Raw genomic sequence first — 13,044 nt, 5'->3', positions numbered from 1 at the left:
GATGACGGAGAAGCACTTTTGCTTAGTGCTGCGAAATCGGTAATAGCAGATTATTTTATGCTTTTTGTTGTTTTTATTGCTAAAAAGAACTATTAACAAACACACCAGCTTAAAACCAATTTACAATATCTGCAGTTTAAAAGGTAGGTTAATAGTTATAAAATTATTATCACATATAAATTAAGCCCAGCTAGGTGGCAGCATCTTGCTGTTCTTGGCTATATTAAACAATTAAGTAGAAGATACATCTGAGAAGCATGTAGCAGGTAGGGCGGGGTCCTCAAACTTTAAACGGGGCCAAGTCACGGTCCCTCAGACTGTTGGGGGCCTGGACCGGTTGGGTGGGCATGGCTAGGTAGTCATATGATTGGGTGGGTGTGGCCAATTTAGCAGTCCATTAAACAATACACACAAATTAAACTTTAATTTGTTTTGCTCCTGGGGGTGTTTTATTTGCTTTTGTTTGCATGTTGCTCTTTTGGTTGATTTTTCTTTTTACTAGATTGTTTTTTTTAAAGGTTATTTAGGAGTCTAGTAGCCCACTTCAGGAAACTCAGTTTTGCAGCAATTCTTCTCAGCCCCGAGAAGCTTACAATCAACAAGTAGAACAAACGAAGGAAGGCATTGCCTCTCCTTGTTTTGGGTAGGTGGGAGGCAAGGGTTTCAGCCTAACGCTGGGCCTCCTTAGAGAGGCAAAGGAGCAGGTTTATGTCTACTCCAGAAGCTGGAAACAGGCACCCCTCAGCAGCAACCTCCTGGGACTGTTCTCCAGCCAAGTCCCCCAACCAGCACAAGAAGGAAAAGGGGTGCTTCTCTTCTGGGCTTGATTCCTCCACCCTGTCCCCAATAGCTCCCTTGCCAAGATAAGGGCAAGTGTTCTGAGCAAGTCAGGAAGTGGCGGAGGCAGAAGATTCAGCTGGTGCGAGGCGCTTTGGGGAAGAAAAAAAAAACCATCAAAAACTGCAATCTGAAGGAAGTACCTGTATTATTGAGAAGAAATTATCTGCATATGTTTGTGAAAAATGACTTGGATATGAACTTGAAAGATTATCTACTATCTAATCTTCTTTCAAACATACACACATATATATCAAGCCAAGCAAAAAGAAGCATGTCATCCATGCAGGAGCCAATCTGAGTTGGTCACCAGGACCAGAGATTTAGTTTTACAAGCTTTTGGACTTGTGCTGGAGCCCACCTTCAGGGAACTTCTCTCTCTGTGTGTAAAGCATACATAGAGACATTCCCAGAGGATGGGCTGCTCCAGCACGATGCTTTTATATTGTAATATAGTTTTAATTATTCTGCTTCTGTAAGCTGCCCATGCCCAAGTAACATTTGTGAGATGGGCAGGTACAGTAAATAAATAAGTAAATAACAAATAAATAGATCAGCTAGGTAAGTGTACCTGGAAAAATTTATAATTTTGATTGAAAGGGCACAAGAGGCAACAATGAGCTAAATCTGGGGTATTTAATGTGACTTTATGCCAAAAAGAAAATATACAGATCATATTTTTGATCTTTAGCAAGTAACTGAGAAATAAAATTTATTGCACATTTTGTGGTTTTGAAAAAGAATATGATAAAGTGAATAGGTTTGAATTACAGAACACTGCACAGCTGTAAGTTGATTACTGAACATGGCAAAAATACAATATAAAGTATGCATGAGAACAAATAGTTTGACATAGAGCAGGAATTAGACTAGGATGTATGAGACCACCTTGGTTGTTCGATATCTGTGTAAAAATGTATAAGAAATGCTTATGATGATCTTAGAGAAGTGTTGGACACATCAATGTACATGTAATTTTTAGGTAGATAATGCCATGTAGTTTAGTGAGAATTTGAAATATTAGTATCTTGTTAGCATATATGACGCAACATTTAAAATTATACTGATTTAGTCTGCTGATGTCTCCTGATGTCCTGATGATTTAGTCTCCCTGGACAAGATTGATCTGGATTGGCAATTGTGTGGTACTTTCTAAATGACCAGGATCTGAAAGCATCCAAAACCGTGGCCAAATTTTAGGTCATAACAGTGAAAGTCAGTAATCTAGGTAACTTAGTCATAGGCACAAATTCACAGATTTATATTCTATTTATATTTATGTTATATTTTCCAACTTTTTGTCTGTGGCCATGTATTTTAATAAAAATTAAAATTATGACAAGAAAAAGGAGGCTTTTAAATACACTGTTAACCTACAAGAGCTGCTGAAGGTCATAAACAACAATTTGAATTTTGCTCTCAAAAGAGAATGGTAGCCTTAGCCACTAAGAGTGTAATAACAAGTTAATATACTAATGGCAATGAATAGAAGATGCAGGTGCAAGCTCTTTACAGTTTTCCTCTAAAGGCCTATTAATTGCCTCAAACCATTTTCCCCTCATGGAATCAGCTTTAATTTGGAGAAGGAAGCAGCCCAGAGACTTGGAATAAATATCAGAAATTCAATAACAGAACGTAATAGCAGTGCATTTTGGTTTCATTTTTAAGAAGAAATTACAGCTGTTTAGAAGAATACATTTAATTCATTTGTTGCATAAGTGCCTCCAAACAACAACTCATAAATAAGAACATTTGCAACCTTCAGAAGTGGGCCAATTACTGAGTGTAGGACTACATAATTGTGCGGTCTACATTCCGGGTGGATTAAACAATATTCTTGATCAGCAGAAATGGACTAAAAACAGCAAATCATTCATTCAAACACATGGAGAATTATTTGAAAGTGGCACATGGAGAAATACATTAAAATCCAAACTTGAATACAAGGTATGCTCCTCCAAAGCATCTTACCATAATGAACACGGGAAGATTATTATTCTGTTAAGTGAACCAGCTTTATTTTCTGGCAAAGGAAAGCTGCATTTATATCCTGTTTTGTGTGCAAGAAAAGTCTGAGCTCCCACCTACATATTTCCTTTTTTGTGAAAAGAACCGTGACTCAGCAAGCAGCATTTCAACTAGCAGGCATATGGCTTGGATCTTTAAGAAGAAACATTCATGTCCTTGGACTGCAGCACCTTCCTTATGTGCGGCTCTGTATTTACAAGTAGAACAACTTATGAAAGTTCAGAACAGAAATTCCATGCATTCTCATTTTAGCAACTCCTTGATGGTAGGTGAAGAAGAAGGTAGATAGTAGATATTTATTTCTCTTGGATCGTTGTGTTCCATTTCAATATATTTTCTAAGCATTTGTTTTGAAGAACTGAAACAAACATCACAGAGGTATTTCTCCTTCCTTTCCTGTTTTGTACATATTTCTGGTGCTCATCTGTATTTAAGAACAGGTATCAGCTGCCCCAATCTAGCTGACTGGGGGCAGTATATGTGAGTAAATCAATATGCAGTACTTCAACAATTAAAACAAAGACAAAACCTCTGGTCCTGGTGACTGACCCAGATTGAATCCTGCACAATTAAAACAGTCCATTGCCACTCCTAAATAAGGGCAGCCTATTATACAATTAAGCAAAACTTTGGGATAAACTGGGTACATTACAAGGAGCATGGCCAAAATTTCATTTGTTTCTATGTTGCCCATCAGATTTTCCCCCCCAAGATTTTTCATTTATTGGTTAATCTTGACTCGGTTGTCAAAACTCAATGCACCATACAGAAACCCTTTGAGTTCTTTTTCTACCTTATTTTATCCCAGTCAGATAACATATTTTCTCAAAGTTTTTTCACACATTGTGTTAAGCCAAATTTCCTGAGCATATCAAAAGCCATTAGCTGTGGATAATAAATGATAATAAAGACCACACATTACACTAAGTCAAAATTAAACCATATCATAGCTTAACATGATATTTGAACCAGACTTACATCTTTTGTAAACAGCTTATTTTGCCTATTCTAACTTTGTATGTGTTATGTGTGCACAATGCACTGGGTTAATAGTATCCTTTGGCCCAATGTAGCACACATGGTTTGAAGAGATGTATTAGCTGAGCCGAGGTTCCACTCCAAACTGGACCATAATCATTCTCTCCTTTATAAAATAGTTATCAATCTCTTGGCCAATGTAGGCAGACATCTGAAGACATGAACTTTCCTTTCTGCCAAGTTTATCAGCCTTGGACATCTTGTTTTGAATGGGTTTGTTTGTTTTTGAAGGTCCACTCTATCCCCTCTTGAGATTTTCCCAACTGTGAAGATTTTAACAAGTAAGCTGCAATATTCCTTATCACAGGATATCATGCAATTTAAAATAAATTCTGTGGTTACAGCACAGAATTAATAATTTTATATTTTGGGAGTCACATTAAAAATGATCATTTGGCAAAAAGTTTTGGCATCTTTCTGGAGGCCACATGCCTTTCTGGAAAAATAGCAGACTTCAGACTTAATTTCCTCAGAAGTAATCTCTGTTTTTAGAGGGAACAGTTCAAGTTATAAAAATGAGTGTAATGAAGCAGCATTTGTGAAAATGGAATGAGGAACAAGCAATGAGCGGTAGCCCTAGGTTTCAATTCTCTCAAGCTGTTTGATTGCGAACAGCTGCTGACCAGTAAAGCAGAAAACATTTTTTAGCTAGCCTGAAATTGATGTTTTGTCAAGTGTGAGAAAAGTGACAGAAGGCAGAAAGTGGGGCAGAATCTGGTTCCCATTCATATTCTCTAACTATTTCTGAAATGACTCTTCACACAAATTCATCACCCTCACCCCAACGTTTCCAGAAAATCACCCAAAGCGTTAAAAATAATCACATATAAAATATACAAAATGGAATAATTACAACAACCATCTGTTTGTTTTGTTTTGGTAAAAGAATATATTATTTAAAATGCCGCTTTAAAAATTAAAAAATTAAAAAAAAGCCATATGCAATGGTGGCTCTTTAACATTTGTACCCATTAGGAAAAATACTAGTCTTTAGAAAAGGAATGTGAAAAGTGCTTGAGTAGTGTTAATTATTCAGCTTCATCCTTGGTCCATGCTTGATAATCACTCAATGCTTCGATGAACTTGCCAAACCTCTAAAGGATCTTTTTTATCAACTGTTAATGCTAAAATTAAAAATATAAACAACATTAGGCTCAAAGAATAAGGCCGGGTTGTTCTGCTGTTTTTAAAGGACATGTCCTCACAATGCTGGCTTCTCATTCCCAGCCCATTTGACCATTTTAAGCTCCTCTAGGTGCACTTCCCCTGATCCCCTGACCTTTGAGAATTGTTTATTGGGGCAGTCTGCTGACCCAGGACAAAGAAGGTTGGCAAGTGATGGTGTTGGTATGTTGACTCTTTCCCCACTAAGCCAAGCCTCTCGTTGTACAGAACTGCTCTGTGGGATCAGAAACCTGGCAAATAAAAAGCCCCACCTCCCCATCCCGACCTGATGTTTAGTGGAAGGGCAGACCAAACCCATGGGAATCCATGAATCTCTTTAATTTTTTTTTTGTTCCACATTGCAGTTGGACAATGTAAGGATAATGCCACTTTGATTGAGATGAAAAGGGTCTTGCAACAAGGTCAGTGCAAAGTATAGTGTGCTGCTACTTCAGTGACTGGAGGAAAACACAGGTAGTCCTCAGCATATAACCATTTGTTTAGCAACCATTCAAAATTACAATAGTGACTTATAACCATTTTTCATAATTGCAACAGTTGCAGCATCCCCATGGTTACGTGGTCAACATTCAGATAATTGGCAACTGGCATGTATTTATGATAGTTCTAGTGTTCTGGGGTCATGTGATCACCTTTTGCGACCTTCTGACAAGTGAAGTCAATGGGGAAGCCAGATTCACTTAACAATTATGTTACTAACTTAAAACTACAGCAAGAAAGGTGCTAAATTGGGGCAAAACTCATTTAATAATTTTCTTGCTTAGCAACAAAAATTTTGGGCTCAATTTTGGTCATAAATCGAGGACTACCTGTAGCATGGCTGTGAGGACATACTCTGTAACACAACTAACCAAGGAAATAGTAGCATTAGAACAGGGGGGGAATTCAAATTTTTTAACAACCGGTTCTGTGGGTGTGGCTTAGTTGGTGGGCGTGGCTTGGTGGTCATGTGACTGGGTGGAAGTGACTTGGTGGTCATGTTATTGGCTGGGCATGGCCAACTCAATATCACTCACATTGAGACACGCATCTCCTCGCCTGACCTCTCATGACTGTGGGGATGCTGCAACAGTCGTAAGTGTGAAAAACGGTCATAAGTCACTTTTTTCAGTGCCATTGTAACTTTGAATGGTCACTCCACACAAGCATAGTATCAGCAAAGGAGGGGGAAAAAACTCCAGAGATGTTCCTGAGACAGGAAGTTTCATCCTGCCAAGAATGTAATAAGGGTTAAAGGAGAGGCAGTTTCTGTAAGCAATACCAGAATGTTTCCTTCCTGCCTTCCTTACAGGATTAGGCCTGTAATTTCTTCTAACAACCGGTTCTCCAAACTGCTTAGAATGTTAACAACCGGTTCTAGCGAATAGGTGCGAACTGGTAGAATCCCACCCCTGGATTAGAATAGACAAAGCAACACTCAATAAAATCTTGTCAAGCATGACTATCTTTCGAGAAGATAAAGACTGCCATATCTAGAGTCAAGTCATATCTAGTCTGTTTTAAAACCCTTTGATATTAATATAGCTAAAGCAAATAATGAAAGATATTTGGGTTCCACTGACATCAGTGGTACTTGAATGTATTTGTGTTTCATTGGGTTGTGATTTTTAAGTTTCTTCCATTCTTAACTGTGCTGTTACAATATTTGCTGCAACAGTTTCCTATTGATAAGCCAATTACAGAAACTATTTGACTTACTATTTTTATTACTGATTCTCTTATTATATTAATATTTGACCCAAACAAAAGGTATTCTGAGATTTTTCCCAAGGCATTTCTGATTAGGAAAATTGAATATATTGCAACCAAAGGCAATGTATAAAGCAGTACATGGGCAAGATAGAACAATGATTTGCAAGGATATAAAGACATAAAAAGGTGTACTAGCTGGTGTTGGCTTATATTACCAGTAGATTTAGATAAATTTCTCTTTTTTTCTTACCATGTCTTTACTATATATTTATTTTTTTAATATTTATTTTAAAATTTATATTTAAAATGTATTTATTAAAACACTTTTTATGTTTATGCCTTTTCTGCACTTTGTATAAAACTATTTACTTCAAAAAGGAATATTATAACATAATAGGAAGATACGTATGTATGCATGTAATGAAATTGGTTGTATTCTTTTAGCACAACTATTTCCTATTTTAAATATTTCAAAGATTTGACTATTAAATATTTGCTATTCAGAACCCTTCAAAGAATAAGTAGAAATTATTTTGATATGTAACCTTTCTTTGTGCTTTGCTTTTCATTTCTCTCTGGTTTCACATGTCAAACTTTCATTCTTCTTCTGAAACTGAAATAAAGTAACTGATTTATTGAAAGCATGTCATTTCACAAATCAACAGTTCAACCACTGTGTTATTAATTATCACACATAAAATTATTACTGTGTGGAGTCCAAAAAGATAAGTGGAGTTTTCAGTAGTCCCTGCAAAGGACTATTTCAAAGCCATTATAAGCCATGCTCACAGAACTGGTAGTAAAAAATTTTGAATCCCACCACTGGGTTACATCCATTGTAATTAAGATTTCAATGCTCCTGTATGTTATCCTAGTCTGAAATTTTTTGGAGTGAGTTTAGAGTGGACCGATAGATGCAAAAATGTGAATAATGTTTACATCAGAGATATCTATAAAAACTGCAAGAGCCCCACTGGATCAGACCAATTATGCTAACAGCAATCCAATATTCTGCCATTTTGGAACTTACCCGCTCCCTTTTAAAATATTTTAGGTAATGGCCACCACTACATCTAGTGGAAGTGAGTTCTATGGATTAATTGCACACTGCTTAAAAAACTGGAAATCACTGGATTCACAATGCTGACATTGTTTCAAATAATCTGCAAAGATTGCTTTGAGAAGAGATAAAGGGAGCTTTCAACTCCATTTTTCAGCACTCTTATAATCTTTTTCTCCCATAAGCTTCCCAAAGTTTCTTACTTCTTTACAAAATCCTTTCCTGAACCCAAATTTCAATCTGACTTCACAAAGTCTGCTCAAATAATCAAGAGTGGAAATGCAATTTAGAAAGAATGGCAACACTACTTACATGGGTAAAAGAGTGGATAACCTTAAGGAATAGGAGATTATTAGTACTAGAGGGCCATGATATCCAACTAGGGTGGTTTGAATTTCTTTGGTATGGGACAAGCACGGCACATCAATAATTTTACAGGCATTACATAAGAAATGCACTATTGGCAGTGTGAAATAAAATCAAACAACAAAATTATATGAAAATACCAGTCTGGCTCTCCACCTTAGAAGCACTGGTACACCCAAACCTTATAAACATGGGAAAAAATTGTCTCATATAAAGATATATTAAACAAAAAAGGCAAACTGAAAAGTAGACTAGAATTAAAAGAAAAAGGGGTAGAATTGGAGTGGTGATCATACCTGCAATCATGTTATTTACTAGACTACAAAATGGAGGAAGAACCAGCTAAGGAGACAATGGTGGTATGGGCTAAAAACTTTGGATATAACACTGAGTTGGATAGTTGGCAAAAACTTTGGAAATCAAACAGGAAATTGACATTGGACACATCATAAAAAGATAATTTTTATAAAAGTTTTTACAGGTGGCATCTTCCTCCAACAAGATTGGCTAAAATGTTTAGTAACATATTCCCGAAATGTTGGAAATGTAAAAGATCACCAGGTACATACTACCACATGTGGTGGCATTGTAATACAGCAAGGAAATTTTGGCAACAAATCCAGATGTGGTTAGAAAAAATGGCTGGACAACGTATAGAATTTAAAACAGAACTATTTCTATTAGGAATTATAATAGATGGTTATAATAAAGGGTCAATATACCTAATATTACACATTCTGACGGCAGCGAGAATTGTATACGCCAAGCAATGGAAAAGTGAAAATACTCCTTCAGAAAAGGAGATAATATAGAAGATATTAGTTTGTGCAGAATTGGACAGATTAATGTTAGAATTAAAAAACAAAGGGGAGACAGAATATTATGACACATGGAACAGATATTACTAATGGCTGGAATTAAGAGGTAGGAGTCGGAACATGAAATAACTAGGCTAAGTAGATCAGGAGTGAGATATTATATATGTATTAGAATGAATATGTTGGTCAAAAATAATTGTACAAGACTAGCAATGTATAAATAGTACATATGTTATTTGTCTTTCACTTTGGTGTGTATGGTGGAGGAAATGCCAGGATGGTCACTGTGTTCGATATACCTATATGTAAGTAATAAAAATATATTAAAAAGAAAGAAAGAAGGACAACACAAATATGGAATGTTTACACACCTGTCTTCCTGTCAAGATATCGACCTTCATTGGAGTTAAAGTGCCCCAAAACACAAGTACATTTTCATGTGGGGGATATTTTTTTTAATGATCTGCTTTGAGAATAGCACTAAGCATGATTTTAATTTTTTAAATCTTCAATAACTGCTTAGGTAAATAAGAGGAAATCAGACAAGAAGCCATGTAACTAAATAATTAGAACTACAAACCTTATTAAATTTTTGTCCTAAGTTTTGTGAAGCCTGCCAGGAGGAGTTTCCTTATGAAATAAAAAGGAGAATTTTCTCCAGAAAAATCCAGCCTTAAACATAACAAGCGATTAAAGAAAAATTTAGGAAAGTTGAAAATCAAGGAAATGCAACAAAAATCAGACAGAATAGCCTGATTTTATTAGCAAGAGTTCCAAAGTCTTACAGCAACAGATTGGAAAGACCATGTATGTTGCCCTGTACAATATTGTAGAAAAATATTTCGCCTTTATTTTATTTTCCTGCTAAGAATTTTTAGCTACCTAAGCAAAATACTGCCTTTCAAGTGTTCTGGTAGAAGTGGGATATAACTTCTGCAAGCCTACTTGATTAGTAGGCTGGCTTCACTGGTCATCACAGAAATCTACTTTATGTTAGTGTTTCCATTGTTTCATTACTCAGTTTGAAGGAGCAGCCAGTTAAAATCAACTTTATCCTATTGGGAGGAAGCCTAGAGCCTGCTCAGCTTTCTGTTGCACAACATAAAATTTGATTCTTGGGAACTGTAGCTGTCATTTAAACTAACCTCCAGAGTGGACAAACAATAGACCTTCTAGATATTAGCCACTGTGTCCCACACAGATCAGCACATAGAAACAAAAATAAATCATACATGTTGCACAGTTGATATCATTCATGTCCTTAGCAAACAGAATGTAGATAATAAGGTTTTTTAAAATAGAATTTTGCTTCAAAGCCAAGAAGAAACATGAATTTTAGGAATGGAATAAATTTGAATATAAAGGCCAAGACTGTAAAGTAGACTGGGAAATCAAAAACAGGAGGTCAATGGCAAGAATACAGAATGGACATGCCCATTCAGTCAGCTAGATGTGAGCTTGACTCAAGGGAGATATATTGACTGCTGAACTCTGAATTTATGTAATTGTCATTAGCAGGGGTGGGATTCAAATTTTTAACAGCCGGTTCTGTGGGTGTGGCTTAGTTGGTGGGCATGGCTTGCTGGTCATGTGACTGCTGGGTGTGGCCAACTCAACATAACTCACATTGAGGCACCCATCTCTTCGCCCGGCCTCTCATGACTGTGGAGATGCTGCAACAGTCATAAGTGTGAAAAACGGTCATAAGTCACTTTTTTCAGTGCCATTGTAACTTTGAATGGTCACTCCACACAAGCAAAGTACCAGCAAAGGAGGGGAAAAAAACTCCAGAGAAGTTCCTGAGACAGGAAGTCTCGTCCTGCCAAGAATGTAATAAGGGTTAAAGGAGAGGCAGTTTCTGTAAGCAACACCAGAATGTTTCCTTCCTGCCTTCCTTACAGGATTAGGCCAGTAATTTCTTCTAACAACCGGTTCTCTGAACTGCTTAGAATGTTAACAACCGGTTCTAGAGAATAGCTGTGAACTGGTAGAATCCCACCCCTGGTCATTAGGTGAGCTACCAAATACATCAAAATTATTAATTGGCCGACAGATAATAACTCAGCTTCATGTGATCTTGCATTAAGAACCAGATGCCTAATTAAATAATGATCAAAGCTCATCAGAAACTCATGAGATAGGCATGGCAAGATCTAATAAGATTTCATTATATACACACACACACACACAAAATAAATAAATAAATAAATACATACATACATACATGCATACATACATACACTGGTTGAATAATGTTTGGAAAAGCAAAGTGACCTACTTTTTTGAAGAATGAGTCAGAGAAACACTTCAGAAATTTTTTCAAGAAAATGTTTTATGTGCAGGCGGACTGGTTAGAAAAGAAGTGGGATACAAATAAGATAAAGCAATACCTGAGAAGGTGCTGTCCTGATTTCTTTCATAGCATCATCTATTTGTTTCAGCTCCTCATAGCGATCTCTGGATTCCCAAAGTGGCTGGAGCATCACTTCTTCAACTTCTGGAAAAAGCTAACATAATGGAGAAAGAAAAGTGAACAGTGTTGTTTATTATTGATTTAAAAAAATATTCTAACATTATATTGTTTACGATAGAGAAGGATTGGGAGTAGGACCCTGGGAAATGGACACCTATATTTTATAAAAGCCTGAGAAAAAAATATTAATTAAAAAAAGTATGTGGTCCTATTAAATGAGGGCACCATTTTAGTTGGTCAAATGGAGTTTCATTATATATTCCAAGTCCCTTACCCTTGCTACAGTTTCAAACATTGGAATAAGAACAAATTTGAGGAAGCCAATCTGTGCTGATGGTTTGGTTACTTTGTCACGGTCCATAAAAGGTGCCACTGGAAGGCCTTCAGACTTTTCCCGGTCACTCTACAACAAATATAGCAATGTATCATAGGAATGTTAATATACAATCCATATCATTTATACATTTTAGTTATATATCTAATGCAATTTATATAACCTGCCTTTTAGCCCAGGCAGGATTTCCTAATCGCTGCTCAACCAGAGACGAATTATAAATAGTTTCGAACAAGAGTCCCAACTGATCACTGTGTCATAAATATCTCCGAAATGTCCACCTCTCATATCCGGATGGAGCAGTATAATGTAGAGAAGAGTGGCCTAACCCTTTCCTACGGATGCATCATTTTCCCACTGGAATCATCTCTGACTCTTACTCATGTGGGTCTGGATTTTTTTTTTAAACAGGAGACTGATGTGTTCCTACTTCTAAATGACAGACAGATACTAAATTAGGCCCTGCATCAGTTTTTTTTCCCCCTTCAAAATAAAAGGTAGGAATTAAGTCCACATCAAAAGTACTGCGAATAAATATACAGGTGATGCAGATTAATTGAAAGAAGATATAATCTGAGCTGCTATTCTTTTCTGGTTTTATACATTTATATTACAGTATGTATAAATGTCTGTCTACAAACACACAAACTTTTATACATACTGTAATATAAATGTATAAAATCAATTAATCTGCAACAAGGTTATTGGCCTCCAAAAGAGGGTCTAGTAAAGTGATCTTTCAGAACTAACTTGACTATTCTATTAAAAACTACCAGACTTTCCTCTCCTTTCTTTCTCTTAACATTATTTCACTGATTACAGGCTTATTTACAAGCTTAGTTATGTAACTAACTTAGTTATGTAACAGCACCTACCACTTGACCCACCTAGGCTTCGTTAGCTGTGCTTTGTATTGCCTCAAGTCTGACTTGCTTGAGTTTCAATTTTTTTTATATGCTGAGCTGACTGGCAAGAGAGAGCAAGCAGCTTTCCATTAATAGTTACACTATCTGACTATTATCATCTTTCTAGTTTGCAAACTGCAGCAATGTGCAGCTAGACCGAAATCTTACTGAAAGCATTTTTTCAATATAGTGTACCCACAGAGTCAGTCCAACATATTTTTTCTAGTAAAAACCAAATGGACACAAAATGGTGTCCCAAACTTCCCACTCCATCATCCAGGGGCAGAAGGGCAACCGGCTTGGCTGCT

The 13,044-nt window shown here is 36.5% G+C and overlaps 1 protein-coding gene across 3 annotated transcripts in view; it reads right to left on the bottom strand.

Annotated features, from left to right (window-relative positions):
• Window positions 1-1,454: 1,454 nt before the first annotated feature.
• The window catches only part of PDE9A (phosphodiesterase 9A), an 88,659-nt gene continuing 77,069 nt past the window's right edge, over window positions 1,455-13,044 (bottom strand). For 2 of the 3 annotated variants that reach the window (XM_087967565.1, XM_087967566.1), the window contains exons 13-16: window positions 11,772-11,900; window positions 11,415-11,531; window positions 7,326-7,393; window positions 2,689-5,027 (exon numbers count right to left, since the gene is read on the bottom strand). In XM_087967565.1, coding sequence (XP_087823691.1) covers window positions 7,346-7,393; window positions 11,415-11,531; window positions 11,772-11,900 — 294 coding nt within the window. In that variant the 3' untranslated portion in view covers window positions 2,689-5,027; window positions 7,326-7,345. Of the gene's footprint in view, window positions 5,028-7,325; window positions 7,394-11,414; window positions 11,532-11,771; window positions 11,901-13,044 lie in introns of all 3 variants that reach the window. The other variant, XM_087967568.1, reaches the window with a different exon arrangement.

The sequence above is a fragment of the Notechis scutatus genome, chromosome 5, assembly GCF_049901735.1.
Source record: "Notechis scutatus isolate UNSWTSFEM ecotype Mainland chromosome 5, rNotScu1.2, whole genome shotgun sequence".
In the NCBI taxonomy this organism is placed as follows: domain Eukaryota; kingdom Metazoa; phylum Chordata; class Lepidosauria; order Squamata; family Elapidae; genus Notechis; species Notechis scutatus.
The sequence above is the reverse complement of the archived record's forward strand: the minus strand, read 5'-3'. Positions and strand labels throughout refer to the sequence as shown.